Genomic DNA, 15,853 nt, shown 5'->3' on the forward strand with positions numbered 1-15,853 from the left:
GTTTGTGGGCTACTGTTGTGAACATCTCTGGAAAGCAGTTGAAGGATGGTGAAACAATGAGTAGGCAACAAGATGTGAATGTATGCTTTCCCGGCATATACAGCTGGCGAAGAGTTCTCGGGCTTCCACCACCCAGCTGGTAGCCCGAGAACTCTTAGCCAGGCAACAAGATGTTTAACATAGATGTTTCACCACAGAACGTGAAGGTTGGAGGTTTGTCACTATGTAAAGTGGGATAGGTGGTGACCTGCAGCACATCTGATAACAGGGTACAAAGCTGGTGCAGGCACAAGTGTTCTTGAGTGTACCATTCAGCAGACATTGTCTAACATAGAACTCTGCAGCAGGCAATTCGTAAGTGTGATTGGACATCATAAGTTGTGATTGCAGCAGGCACAGGCTAATCGATATTGGAACATGACCCAATAGAAATGTGTTGTCTGGTCAAACGAATCATGTTTCTTATTATATCAGCTTGATGGTCATGCTTGGATATGCTGTCATCTAGGCAATTGGCTGCTCAAAACATGCACTGCACCACAGAATAAGGCAAATGGGGACACTGTTGTGCTGTAGGGGACACTTTCATCTGGGTGTCCATAGGATGTTTGGCAGTAATCAAAGACACTGTGACAGTAGTGGACTAAATGACCATTATTGTCGACCACCGGCTTGATGCTTCATACTTGATGCTTCCTTGAAGGCTGCGGGCACTTTCCAGAAGGCTAACTGGTTCTTCACAAGACCAGCTATCACGGTTTGAGCAGCATGATAGTGCACTCATATTGATGTTTTTGCCACCAAATTCACCAGAAGTGAACCTGATATAACACTTCTGGAACCACAAATCTCCAGCCCGTAAATTATTAGATGGGTATGACCTCTGTGTAGACATCTAGTGCTGCGTACCATGGGAAACTTACCAAGAATGTCTTGAATCCATGCCACGCGGAAACATTGCTGTATTGCATTGAATTCCAAAGGTGGGCCAACACGCGATTGAGAAAGTAGTCATAATGTTTTTCCTTGTAAGTGCATATTTTAGCAATGAAAATTTTAATTTACTGACATAGTTACTGTACAGTAATGTGTTGATAAGAAAGGACATTGAAATTTTGGACAGATCTTCAATTTGAAGCTTCAACAAAAATTCGCATTAAATTTTTTTATTAAAGAGAGAATTGTCATGGCTACCTGTGAAGCCATTTGGAACTACTTAAGATGTATTTTTAAATGAAATTAAGTGCTAAATTCTAAAATTTTGCATGCATAATTCCTCCAGTTTCTCATTGGCACTGATGGAATCTGAAACTTCCTGGCAGATTAAAACTGTGTGCTGGGCCGAGACTCGAACTCGGGACCTTTGCCTTTCTGGAAACATCCCCCAGGCTGTGGCTAAGCCATGTCTCCGCAATATCCTTTCTTTCAGAAGTACTAGTTCTGCAAGGTTTGCAGGAGAGCTTCTGTAAAGTTTGGAAGGTAGGAGACAAGGTACTGGCAGAAGTAAAGCTGTGAGGATGGGGCGTGAGTCATGCTTGAGTAGCTTAGTTGGTAGAGAACTTGCCCGCGAAAGGCAAAGGTCCCGAGTTCGAGTCTTGGCCTGGCACACAGTTTTAATCTGCCAGGAAGTTTCATATCAGCACACACTCTGCTGCAGAGTGAAAATCTCACATTGATGGAATCTGTTTATTCTTCTCATTGCTGTGTGTGTTACATGTTGTTAATGCTGTATGGACAAAGAAATGAGCCCTATATGCAGTGGAACTTCAATTTTATGTTCTCCGATTTTCAGTGCTTTTTTTCTAAAAAAAAAAGTTAAGTATCGGACTCTTCAGTTGACTTTACAGCTCAAATGAAGCAGACGATGCTGAGAAACACCCAAACATACAAGAGAATGTGGTATGCATATCTGTTCAGCACTACCATTGCCCACTATTAGCGGGCGAGGGCTCTACATGCTTGTCAAACTGGCTGCCAGCAATTCAGTTGTCGAGAATGGTTGCCCAGCTTCGAAATGCTTGAAACAGTCAATGACATTGCTTTTCCCTCCAAAAACCGCACTGGTATCGTTTATATTGCAATTACCAACACGAAAAAATGAAATAAAAAATTTACGTCCGTGAAATAAATCTTTGGCGTTCTTCCAAGATCTCAACATCGTAAAAAAAATACTTTGTCGATGAAAAAGTTTAGGGGTACGCATCCCCCAGCATTCCACCAGAAAAACAGCACTGCCAATTTTACATCTTTCATAATCCACACCGTAAATTCGTAGCCCCCCCGTGAAAAAACTAAAAGATCTTTGCTGAAAATTCCCCAATTTTACATTTCTTCCTAGTAAGGTTGACCTCGATTCTTTGTTCTTACTCGTCTTGCTTGACTTCATGTAGTGGCGGAGTTAAGGAATATTTTAGGCTGTTGTGGAGATGGAGGGACAGGAAGTGTTCCAAACTGAGCCAATATGTGATGAAGGGGTCCAGTCACCACCTTTTCTTGTGCCACTTATAACTCAGTCATCTTGAATTCCTGATGTACTGTATTTAGCATCAATATCAGTCGTCAACCTTTTAAATTCAGACACTGAGTTTTAAAGAATATGCCTGGTCAGAATCAAGAAAAGTTGGTCATTTCTAGCTAGTGAGCTTTTACTGGCTGGTGTATTGTTACGTCGCCCAACAGTCAACGCAGCCACCACACCACACTTTCGCACCAACATGAGCATTCCATTTTGTTTAGCTCACTACGTAATAAGTTTAGAGACCTTAGCGTACGAAGCATTTGAAATTCCTAAATTACTGGATTATAATCTATAAACAGGCACAGAAGCTATTAATCAAAGTCAGTGAGAGAACTTCACTCTGCTCCTCCTAGGTAGCAATTTTACTAACTCTCATAACATTCACTGACATAAACAGATGGCAAGTCCGTAAATGAACGAGAAAGAAATTTGAAAATTTTACTTCATGTAATAAACCTATTAGGAAAAAAGTAGGTTTTGCCACTAGTAACACTGTAGGGTACATAACTGAAAAGACTTTTGCAAATGTATGTGGTAATTGAGCCATTTCCCAACACACTGCTGTGACAAATTATGCATTAAAACATGCTGTTTTGAGAGTTCTTTCATTTTATATTCACCTCAAAAATAGCAAAAATTTATAGCCTAATTGGTGAAATAAACAGAAAGCTACAAAATATGGTGAAAACTGCCACATTAAAACATCTCAGATGTTTGTTTTCCACCTGCAGCCAGTAGCTGTATAGCATGGTGACTTGATGCTAATGCAGTGTCTTCTAACGTATAGTGTGATAAACAGGAAGCTTATTTGGTGGCTAGATCCAAAGTATGGCAGATGTGATTGGTGTACAACAAATGGAGTGACCGCAGCTTCCACTTAGGTTTAATTTATGTAGCTATACTCCGTACACCCTACACTAACATGCGTTAATTTTGCTTACAGTGGTTCTTCTAGGAGTTTGTCAACCCAATCTGGAACATATCGAGCCTCAAATGACTGCAGCCAAGATAGGCTTCTCCATTTGCTATTTGCAGCACCACAATTAACAGGACGTGTTAAATGAACTGTTGGGTGATGCCTTGTTTGTATTTGTTGCAGTCCTCTGTCATGTTTAATACATTGTGATGGCAGGCAGATTGTTATAAATGTAATGAATTGCTGGGGCAAAGAAACACTGGAGTTCCAGCTATTTCGTATTCTTTGGTATGAATAAGTACCACACATGAAGGAAAACTTGTTTGTATACATGCACTATCATGAAATTTGCTGTGTTTACACTACAGCAAGTGACGAGTTTGAAGTGCAAATGGCACACGTTGGTAGTATTGCAGAATGCTCCACTTCGACCACTCAATGTGGGGTCGAGTAGACTGCACACTACTTTTTGCAGTCATGAAGTCAATAGTGGGCTTTCAACTACCAATTTTTGTGCACACATATGAATGACCCCCCAGTGTGAACTGTGTGCATTTTGATTATTCATTTCCTTTGAAGTGCGTGTGCTTCAGTATGTTACTACAAAGCAGCAGTTCCCAGAATGAGATTTTCACTCTGCAGCGGAGTGTGTGCTGATATGAAACTTCCTGGCAGATTAAAACTGTGTGCCCGACCGAGGCTCGAACTCGGGACCTTTGCCTTTCGGGGGCAAGTGCTCTACCAACTGAGCTACCGAAGCACGACTCACGCCCGGTACTCACAGCTTTACTTCTGCCAGTACCTCGTCTCCTTGCCCGCGAAAGGCAAAGGTCCCGAGTTCGAGTCTCGGTCGGGCACACAGTTTTAATCTGCCAGGAAGTTTCAAAGCAGCAGTTCATTGAAAATGTATCACAAACACATCATCCCCATCATTAAATGTCCCTTAATAAAGCATCAGAGATGGAAGGCTTCAAGAGATGTTATCATAAGAGACAAAACTCATGAATTAATCTGTAGTGTAATGAATAATGTCGTGGCGTACAGAGTTAAAGGTGGTAGGTTCGCTTCCTGCTACATTCTAAAAATTTTCCATTTTAGCATTGTTAAGACAGTCAGGGACTTTTTTTTATGAATGCAATACCACTATGTTCTGCAGTATTGGATCTTTTCATATTTCCGTCTGATTAGAAAACAAAGCATGAAATAAATATTTAGCTTTCCATTTCCGTATGTGTGATGATTTCAAAGTTTGTGGCTAGGCGTGGACCTAAAAGAACAGTTTATATTGCTGCAAGTGTAATGATGACCAGTAACATTCATATTATTCCTCCTTACAAATATTTCGCACGTTGTGCAACCACAGACACATTTCCGTAAAGAGTTCTAACTACAGCTGAAATTCTCCTGTCACTAACACATCCATAAATGGATGAACTCAGTGCTGTAGTGATTGTTAAATTGATAGACTCATTTCTGGTCACCTTCACAGTGCCATACATCACGATTACATCAGTTCCTGCAAAAGATAATGTGAAACATACTGGATCCATTGGCACAAGGAAAAGTTTACTAGGAACATATTAGAGGTTACTGCACTCGTGTCACCGGAGTATGCTGCATTCACTGCCATTGTCTACAGAAGGAAAAGCGTGCACCGCCCCCCCCCCCCCTCCCCATATGTTAGATTCTGATGTCTTTCACTGCGGTTCACAGTTTTTGGTGTAATTCATCATGTAATCAATTTTTGTTTTTTTCTGAGTGAGCACAAAGGAAAGATCTCTCAAAAATGCATGTTTTGAATGTTATGACATATAATTTATAGTTGTGGCATGTTGGAAAAGGCTCATTTACCTTGTACCCAGATACCACTCAGTTTTTTGATGAGTTTTTACTTGCTGTTACATATCTGTGATTTTTCAGAACTGGTGAAATTGATTACCACCATTTATTGTATAAGATTGTATTACACATTTAATTTCTTTCACTTATACAGATTTTATATTGTGTTGGAGAGGATTACAGTTTCAGTCATATGTGCAAATTACGTATGTTTTGCTTGTATTTTGGCAATGTTTCAACGTTTTCCTCGATTTTGCTTTTTCTTCAGTTTTGCAATTTTTTTTTTTAAGTCTGGACCACACGAAAACGTAAAATAGGGGTTTCACTGTAGAATGCAATTAACAGGATAGATTATTTATCATCATGCAGTGTTTATAGGAAGGAAACAGTTTGTCTCAATGTCTTTATCCTGCTGTACCTCTCGTGACATCCTGAGTGACTTTCCGTGTTCATCCCTGTTTAGTCTCGTTTCCTCCAATCCATACTTATTTCACGCAAGGCAGTGAACTACTAGCTGCCTGCCTTTTCCTGCTACTACTCGTTCACTTATTCAGTCAGTCAGTAATTTTCTGTAGATTCCATTTTGAAGGAGTATCTTCAGGGATATGATGAGAATAAAGTTTAAAGCACTGTAATATAATAAGTGTGGGTGAGCAAAAGAAATAAACACATTTTACATTTGCAGAAGAAATTTTGCTATGAAAAATGAAGCATTTACCACCCTTTTGAGCTAATTTACAAGTTGCTTGAGAGATCTTTGTATGATGTAATGTTTGAGGAAATATTAAATCAGTATATGTACTTTCCTGTTGCAGAATGCCTATGTGGAATACAAGGAGATACAAGCAGCACAGGGTGTCAAGATAGCAGCAAAGGAATTAGAAAAAGCAATTGCAGGTTAGTACTTTTCACTCTGTTTGCCCTTTAAAGTTGTGTAAAAGGATGAAGCATCATTAGCAATATGTTTCCTCTTAGTGCATGATAGAGTAAGGACTATTATTGTGCTTCTATTCCATAACGAAGTTGTTGTTCTTGGTGTGGTGGTCGCGGCGGCTGTTGTTGTTGTTGTTGTTGTTGTTGTTGTTGTTGTTGTTGTTATCTAATGCAGCTCTTCATGCTTGTCTGTCCTTTCCGGGTATCATCATCTTTGCATAACTGCTGCAACATACATCCTTTTGAACCTGTTTATGGTTTCAAGTCTTGGTTTCTCTGTCCAAGTTTTACATCCCACACTTGCCTTCCATTACGAAACTGATGATGCCTTGATGCCTTTGGGATGTATTATCAGCTAATCACTTCTTTTAGTTATGTTGTGCCATGAATTTCTTTTTCCCCTTGTTGGGTTTAGCATCTCCTCATTAGTTGTTTGAACTATCTATTTTATCTTCAGTAGTCCTATGTAGCATCACATTTAAAAGCTTCTGTTTTGATTTTGTCTGAGCTGTTTCATATTTTATTTCTGTACAAGACTGCACATCAGAAAAATGTCTTCAGAAGAAAAAGTCATACCCTCTAAATTTATATTAATTGTTAACAAACTTCTCTACCTCAGAAGTGCTTTTCTTGTTATTGCCTGTCTGCATTTTGTATCCTCTCTGCTTCTGCCGTCATCAGTTATATCACTTTCCCAATAGTGAAACTCATCTGCTACTTATAGTGTTTCATTACCTAATGTAATTCCTTTAGTATCACCTGATTTAATTCAGCTACATTCCATTACCCTTGTTTTACTTTCGATCATGATCATCTTACAACTTCTTTTCAAGTCACTGTATGTTCCGTTCACGTGCTGTTGCAAGTCCTTTGCCATCTCTGATATCTTTAATATGTCATCGGCAAACCTCGTAGTTTCTATTTCTTCTCCCTGAACTTTAATTCTCTTCCGAACTTTTTCCTTGGTTCCTTCACATCTTGCTCAGTGTTCAGATTGAATCACACCAGATATAAGCTACAACCCCGTCTCATTCCTCTCTCATCTATAGCATTTGTTTCATATTTTTCAGCTCTTCTAGATGCAGTCTCTTTTCTGTATAGGTAGTAGATAAACATATGCTCCCTTTATTTTATTCCTAGTACCTTTGGAATTTAAAAGACTACTCCAGTCAACATTAAATTTACAAATCTACAAATTTAGTAAACATAGTTTAACCTTCCCTTAAACTGTCTTCACGATAAGTTGTAATATCAGTATTGCCTCACATGATCCTATTTTTCTCCAGAACCCAAATTGATTTCTGAGGTTGACCTCTTACCAGTTTTTTTCCATTCTTTTGTAAATAATGTGTGTCAGTATTTTGCAACCATGACTTATTAGATTCTGGTTGGGTAATATTAACACGTCAGTATCTCTGTCCGCAGCTCGTGGTTTAGGGGCTAGCGTTGCTGTCTCTGGATCACGGGGTCCCGGGTTCGATTTCCGGCTAGGTTGGGGATTTTCTCTGCCTGGGGACTGGTTGTTTGTGTTGTCATCATCATCATCATCATCATCATCATCATCATCATCATCATTTGTGAGAGTGGCTTGATTGTGAAAAGAAAATGAACCGTGTAGAAATTGTAAACATTGGGACTTTGTACGGGCACTGATGACCATGCAGTTGAGTGCCCCACTAACCAATCATCATCATCACATGAGCATCTGCCCAGTTTGGAATTGGAATTACTAGAGTCTTCTTAGAGTGTAATGGTAATTTGCCTGTCTTATATACCGAGTGTGGACAAAAATAAGGAAACACCAGAAACGCAACATGTTACCTGCGTAATATGGTGTAGGAAACCTATTGGCATTCCAAACAGCTTTCAGTCATCCCAGAATGGATGAAAAAAGCTCCCGTATGGTTTTTCAAGGGAATCTTTTACCATTCTTAGTGCAAAGTGGGAAGTTCAGGTAGCAAAGATGGAGGTGGATAGAGATTGTGCACCCTCCTCTCCAACATAGTCCACAGAGTCGCAATAACATTGATATCTGATGTATGTGGTGGCCAGGGCAGATGGAACAATTGTGGCCAGGGCAGATGGAACAATTCACTTTTGTGCTTACAAAACCAGTCCTGGATAATGCGCGCTGTGTGAACAGGAGCTTTTTCATCTTGGAACACAGCATTGCCATTGTGGAATGAACATTGTACTTTGAGATGGACCTGATCAGCTAGTGGTCGCATAATCATTGGCAGTAATACAACGTTGCAAGAGTATCCATGGGGCCCATGGAACAACATGACATGGCTGCCCAAATCATCACTGTATTTCCACCCAACTTTGCTCTTGGGACATGTAATCAAGGAGCAAGACTCTTCCAACCAAAAGACTTTCTTCCATTGCTTCATAGTCCAGGTTTTATGGCTTTAGCACCATGTTTTCCTGTTATGAGTATTTGGGTTACTAATGAGTGGTTTTGAAATTAAAGTTCACCCTGCAATTTCCTGCTTATGGAGATCCCTCTGCAGTGTTTTGCTGCTGACAGGGTTCATGAGTGTGACATTCAGTTCTGCTGCAACTTCTGCAATGTCCTCCTCTAATATGTTGTCACAATCCCCTTCAGTGACCTTCTGTCATGATTGCTCAGCACATGCTTGCATCCATGCTGTGGCTTTGTAAATGATGTTTTTCGGTTTCCCCTGTAAGCAGTATAAATCTTCAATACGGCACCTATTGAGAGGCCAAACATTTCTGCTATCTTGGTTATGGAAGCACCTGCCATATGAGTAACAATAATTTGCCCACGTTTGAATTCACTTCCCTCCAAGATAATGCACTCACAACTACACAGAACAGTGTCCTGTCCACAACTGACACTTGCAGTATACTGAGACATTGCACAGGTGATTTTTGTTGTCACTGAGTGACGTGGCACAGTGGTTAGCACACAGGACTCGTATTCGGGAGGACAATGGTTCAAAACTGTGTCTGGTCATCCAGGTCTAAGTTTTCCATGATTTCCCTAAAGTGCTCCAGGCAAATGCCGGGATGATTCCTTTGAAAGGGCATGGCTGATTTTCTTTCCCATCCTTGACACAATCAGAGCTTGTGCTCCATCTGTAATGACCTCGATGTCTGCTTCCTTTCATGGTCAAATACCACAGCACAATCTGTAGGCTTGGCTAGCACCTGCATTTATGTTCAAGGGTGCATTTCTCATGGTGTTCCCATAGTTTCTTCCAACCGCTATACCTTGCACACCAGGTAGAGTAGTTTCGTCATGGCTGGCTCTCCCAAGAATCTCAGTAATCCTTCAGAGTCAGTCAGATTCTATTAACATATTATATTTTAATTCCATTAATCTTAAGAATGTATCAGGGTTCATTCTTCTTCCTTTTCAGAAGCTGTTTTTTTGTTCATGTTTTTCAGTGCAAGGTTCTTTGTTGTATAGATGTAAAAGTGTGTAATTGTGTTTGTGAATTCTGTTTTGAATGGCTGTATTTTCAGACAGAAATCCAACAGAGAGTTGCACAAGACTGTCCAACTTTTTTTTTTTATATGGATGCTGGGATTACACTTTCAACAAGGCTATAGCAGACCATTTTGCCCATCTGTACTCATAAGTAGTAGTGTTGCATCTCAAATGATGATAATATTGTTAGAATGAAGAATCCATACATTACTTCCTTTTTCTTCCATTGAGGTCGGTGACCTATCTCCAGCTTTTATAAATGGATGTTACTCTTGCATACTACAGTCTTTCATGAATTGCACCTTGATTCATTGATTGGTTACAAAGGTAATGAGAGGATGGTGCTACCAAGTTAGCACAAAATTGTTATACTTTGGCTGAGATAGCATCATAGCCAGAAGATTTAGTACATTTTAGTCCCTAATAATTTTTGTGACTCCTCTAATAAAGGATTCGGCAAAACAGGTATCTGGTGGTGGAGTGTGCCATGCTTTTCTGAATACATCAAATGGTTCCACCATTGATGAATAGTTTTTTGTCAGTGTTTCCAGCTACTTTTAGAAAGATTTTTGTGAATTTAGTAGCCAGTGTTCTGAATTTTGTGTCCTATGCCCCACTGCAACTGAGTTAACATTTAGAATTCTGTGAAATTTTCCTTTTCCTTTCATAGTTGCCATTGCTGCCATTGGACCATCATGATCAAATAAACCATCTTGGGATTCAGATTTTTTTGAAAAGGCACATGAATTTAGAAATAAATTATCAGTTGCTGTTACTGTATGTCCTGTTCTTGTTGGGGGTGTTACTATGGGGATCACACCAAAGCTGGACATCAGTAACTCAAGAAGTCCTTGATCATTACTATCCGAGATAAAAAGTGTATTGAAATTTCTCTGTGCAGTCGATTCCCAGTTATTTCTACTAATTCTTACTGTTGTCCTCTCCAATTGCTTAAATTTTTTTTTTTTTTTTTAGAAAATCTCCTGGTGTGTGCATATAGATTGTCAGGATTACTATTGTGTTTCTTTCCAAGTCTATTACTGAAGCACATCACTCGCATAGGTTTCAGTACAGTATTTACTGACGTCTATGGCTGGAACTTTCTTCCTTTTTCTGTATGCGTAACCATTCCCCCCTTTCTTCAGATTACTTCTTCTGTAACACGACACTATCTCACATCCACCAAGATGCATCTGTTCAGTTTCTGTAATTTCCAAAGGATGTTATGATATGGGTGCCACTCACAAATAACTGCCTTTAGATTTTTCACTGTCGTGCATTGATGTGAGAAGCTCAGCTTATAATTTAACAAACTTCTTATGTTTAGTTACAACTTTTTTAAATTGGAGCTTTGTAGAACGAATCATTTTACACACACACACACACAAACTGCTATTCAACACCACATATTGTTCTTTCTGCTCACTTTTGACTAAAAATACTTTCTTTTAAGTGATGAGTTACTCCAGAAAATTATTCCCTAAGACATTGAGTGGAAAGCTGCAAAGTTTGTTACGGTGTTGATTCGTTTCTTTCTAAGACTAAAAATTGTAGAAATAGCAATGATAGTTGTTCTAGCAGGTCAGTTCAAATTTTAATCAGTACATACAGCCAGAAATCTGGGGAGCATTCTACCATGTTTGCTGATGTCTGTCCGTGTGCTACATCAGTTGTTTGTTGGACTGTATTATATAAAACTGAATATAGCGTGTGTTCTCAAAATTTAGAGCGAGTCCATTTTCAGTGAATCATTTAATAATTCTTTAAAATTTTAACAATTGCTTCCATTGTTTCCTCCTTTATGGGGTCCATTATAGCCCTAGTGTCATCTGCAGAAAAGGCCATCTGTGCCTGATGAATGTCAAGTGGAAGCTTATTTACATTTGTAAAGAACAGAAGTGGACCCAAATTAAAACCCGTGGGATTCCCTTTGTGATTTCTCACCAGTCACTAAAATTTTCCGGCCATCCAACAATGCTTGCATTATTCAGCCCAACTATTTGTATTCTGTTTAAGCATGATGGAAACCAGTTGCGTGTAAAGCCATCAGTTGCACAAAACTTAAGTTGTTCTAAGAAACCAATGTGTTTTACACAATCAAATGCATTGGGATGATAAAAAAATACCACTTGTCAATATTTTATTACTTAATTATTATTATTTAATTATTTAATGCTTGGTGAGCGAGCATACAAACAGCATTCTTCATTGAGCAACCCTTCTGGAATCCAAACTGTGATGTCCAAAGTGAAAATTTGAGGCTACTCCTCAATACATTTCTTTTCGAAAATTGAGATTTCAGTGGGGAAATTGAGTGATAATTATTTAAGTCTGTTTAAAACCTCTCTTATAAAGAGGTTTAATGGTGGCATATTTTAATCTGCCTGGAAAATAAAATATTGTGATGATGTATCAGTTTATTCCGTTTCTTTTCTATAGGGCTCAATTTGCTTGTTGCACAAAAGCCAGATGAAGTGGACATCTTGCGAGATGAAGTTGCAAGAGAATTGCGTTCAGCTTTAAGCAAAATAAAGCTTGCTGAAAGAGGGGTGTATGTGCAGGCATCTACCCTTGGCTCACTTGAGGCATTGTTGGAATTTCTGCGAACTTCCAAGATACCAGTGAGTAATGATAAATAATATTTTGAAGTTTTTAATTGTATATTGCTTTTACTCAAAATAATTTGTCTGTAGCGTAAGCAATATGCCTTGTCATGCTGTTAACACTGTTGGTGTTACGTGATAATAGTCCTAGTTATTTGTGTGTTATTTAGTTTGGTGAAGGATGCACTTTTATACTGGTTCTGTCTGAATGTTTTGAGAAGTTTTGGACTTGGGCAGTGGTTAACAGAATGTTGTTCCAAGCTTGAACAGGGTATGAATAATTGCTGGAAGCACCTGTATTATAATTCTGTGAAATTCAGGCTGGAGGACATCTAAGAGACAATTTTGTTTTTGTTTGAAAGCCAGCCTTACTTTGAGCGATCACATTTGACAGTTATTCTCCTTCTGTGGTCATGGTCTTTCATTAATTCATTGGTTCCAAGCATGAAAGACTTTCTTTTAAATCAGCTTCTCACTACTACCACTATTATTACATAACAGAACTCTTACACATTGTTTAATTGTTTTTCCTCCATGGCAGTTCTTGTCTTTGAATTCCTTTGTACAGTCAAGCATTACATTGTAAAATAAGCCTGTCTTATCTGCACTGACAATGTTTTTAGGAGTGTATTATTCTTTCAGACAAATTTCTATCCAATCTTGCACTGTCTCAGGATCAACACTTTTGCTTTTGTCATACACATTCTGACAACTGATGCCATATCTAACCTCAATTTATGCAGCCAACCTACTGAAGCCTTATACGGAGTTGACCAACAATTCAGTTGCTTTTTCACAAAGCCTCAAAGTATTGGGCTGCCAAAAGGAAAGCCTTCTGCTTTGTGTTGCCGGCCGGATCCACTGCAGTTCTCCACATCTTTATATTTCCCACCCTGAATGCATGTCCACGTACTAGCAGGAATTCCAAAAACAATTGTGCTGTCCTCAATTTCCATTGCCTTCACTACATAGCAATTTCTAATTCACTCACTTTATATTACTATTTTCATTCACTATCCTCAGAATCCATAGTTTTTCAGTGATTGTAATGCTTTTGTTGTTTCTTTCACACATGTTGTCAGTTCTCACATAATTAGAAATACAGTAATTATGGTACTGCAGCTCATAAGTAAGCCTAATTAAAGCAACTGCCTCTAATATGCGTGTTACTTCACTGAATGCAGATAATCAAATGAGCCATGTTGTGGCTTATGATTTATGAGTGACATACAACAGTTCCTGTCCAGTAGCACCCTAGTGCTGGTTCGGCAAAAATTGTGTAACTTCGGGAAAACAAATGACTCCTACACCTAGTATCAACCTTTCCTATGGTTATTACCAGTGCTGTAACTGTGATTTTTGTACTTCATACTTTATATTAAAAAAAGATGCTGTGACTTACCAAATGAGAAAGCGCTGGTAGATAGACACAATAAAAAAAAACACACACGAACACACACACAAATTTCAAGCTTTCACAACCCACGGTTGCTTCATCAGGAAAGAGGGAACAAGAGGGAAAGACGAAAGGATGTGGGTTTTAAGGGAGAGGGTAAGGAGTCATTCCAATCCCGGGAGCGGAAAGACTTACCTTATGGCAAAAAAGGGACAGGTATACACTCGCTCGCTCGTGCGCGCGCTCTCACGCGCACACACACACACACACACACACACACACACACACACACACACACACACAAGCAGACATATGTAAAGACAGAAAAGTTGCAACACTAGAAAATTATAGCAAAATGCAGGAAGACCTGCAGTAGGATGACACTAGGTGCAGGGAGTGTAGGTTGGCTCTCAACATAAACAAATGTAATGTATTTTGGATAAAAATTGGGGACCGCAGTAAATTGATCGAAATGTCAGCAGTTTAGTTGTTTTAGTAGTTTACAATGACACTGCCCATGGAAGCCCATGGATAGATGTAACATATTTTGCATTAAATAGGTAAAAAGACCAAGTATTTTATCATTACACGATTGCAGAAGAGTCACTGGAAGCAGCCACTTTCATATGACATCTAGAAGGGTGTGTGTGTGTGTGTGTGTGTGTGTGTGTGTGTGTGTGTGTGTGTGTGTGTGTGTGTGTGTGTGAAGAAATTTAATTTGGAATGACCACATAAAACTTACTGCAGGTGAGGCAGATGCCAGACTGAGATTGGCTGCCTGAATCCTCAGGAAGAGTAGTCCACCCACAAAGAAGGAAGCTGACAAACATTTTGTTTGAACTATAATTGAAAATTGCTCATTGGTCTGTGATCCTTGCCAGATAGGATTGGCAGAGGAATAGAGATGGTCCAAAGGAGAGCACTGTTTTTCATTACAGGTTATTTAGTAAGCATGAAAACATCATGGAAATGCTCAACCAATTCAAGTGGCAGATGCTGCAAGAGAAATTTTCAGCATCACTGTGTGCATTACTGTTCAAATTTTTGAGAGCTTAGACTCATAGAAGAGTCAGTTAGTATACTGCTTTCTGTTACTGTTATAAAGCTCTTTGGGTTGTTTTTTCTTTTAGGTAATCAGACTTCATTTATTAAAAATTATTTTTGGCAGAAAGTCTGGTGCACTTCCCATTCAAATTGCATGATCTGCAGTGGTCCGCCTTGCACGGTGTTGATTTAGTATTTGATTTGTAATCATAAATTAATTCTGTGTTTTGCTATTGAACTATTCTGAGAGGGCTGTGAATGCATTGCTTTTGGTAGACTACTGGGTTGACCATTAAATATGTGCTCACCATCTGGTTTTACGTCGGGCTCTTATGTTCCCTATCCTGTGAGCTTCCTCCACGACTGAGCAACTGCACATCTGCCTCCTACTTCTCTTTCACACTTCGTGTCCACCACAGATTCTGGCAAAATAAGACTATAAAGGTAAAAAACTAGAGAGATTTGAGCTCACATGGAGACTTGCCAACAGTTAATCTTCTAGTGTACCCTTCATGACTGGAGCAGGGAAAGTACCATCTGCCGCATACTGTAAGGTGGCTTGTGGACTGTAGATGTAGACAGTGAGCTTGTGGTTCAGGACTGTGTATTGCTATTCGTCAGTTGTGGTGGTGGTTGTTGTTGTTGTTTTCAAACACTGAAAAGAAAAGTGATAAGCTGCACTATGGTCCATCTATTTACTATTGCAGTCTGCAGTTTTCAGAATATTGTTGCCCATGACAGTTGACTCTGGTGGTACTTCATGTCCATTCGGTATTCAGCTGCTACACAGTCAGTCAGTAAAAGGTATGACAAGATCCCAGCCACATGACATTATGCCTGTATTATGATTTCTACTACTACCATGATTGATTGATTGATTGATGATGATGATGATGATGACGATGATGATGTCCCATACTCAGAGGAGTGTAGGGGATGATGCGGGAGTCCCGCACCGCTGACTAGGCAGGGTCCTAGTGGAGGTGGTTTGCCATTGCCTTCCTCCGACCGTAATGGGGATGAATGATGAATATGACACACCACCACCCTGTCATCTTGAGGCAAGGAAAATCCGTGACCCAGCCAGGAATCGAACCCGGGACCCCATGTGCGGGAAGCGAGAACGCTACTGCAAGAACATGAGCTG

General features: G+C 39.5%; 1 protein-coding gene and 1 non-coding gene across 3 annotated transcripts in view; one reads left to right on the top strand and one right to left on the bottom strand.

The window, feature by feature from the left end:
• LOC124790017 (eukaryotic translation initiation factor 5B) overlaps positions 1–15,853 on the top strand; it is a 434,617-nt gene that overhangs the window by 192,571 nt on the left and 226,193 nt on the right. For both annotated transcript variants that reach the window (XM_047257568.1, XM_047257567.1), the window contains exons 15-16: positions 6,089–6,170; positions 12,103–12,284. In XM_047257568.1, coding sequence (XP_047113524.1) covers positions 6,089–6,170; positions 12,103–12,284 — 264 coding nt within the window. The remainder of the gene's footprint in view (positions 1–6,088; positions 6,171–12,102; positions 12,285–15,853) is intronic.
• Trnas-cga lies at positions 4,121–4,195 on the bottom strand. The gene has a single exon. It is a non-coding gene; the product is annotated as a tRNA-Ser (tRNA).

Source organism: Schistocerca piceifrons, chromosome 3, assembly GCF_021461385.2.
Source record: "Schistocerca piceifrons isolate TAMUIC-IGC-003096 chromosome 3, iqSchPice1.1, whole genome shotgun sequence".
In the NCBI taxonomy this organism is placed as follows: domain Eukaryota; kingdom Metazoa; phylum Arthropoda; class Insecta; order Orthoptera; family Acrididae; genus Schistocerca; species Schistocerca piceifrons.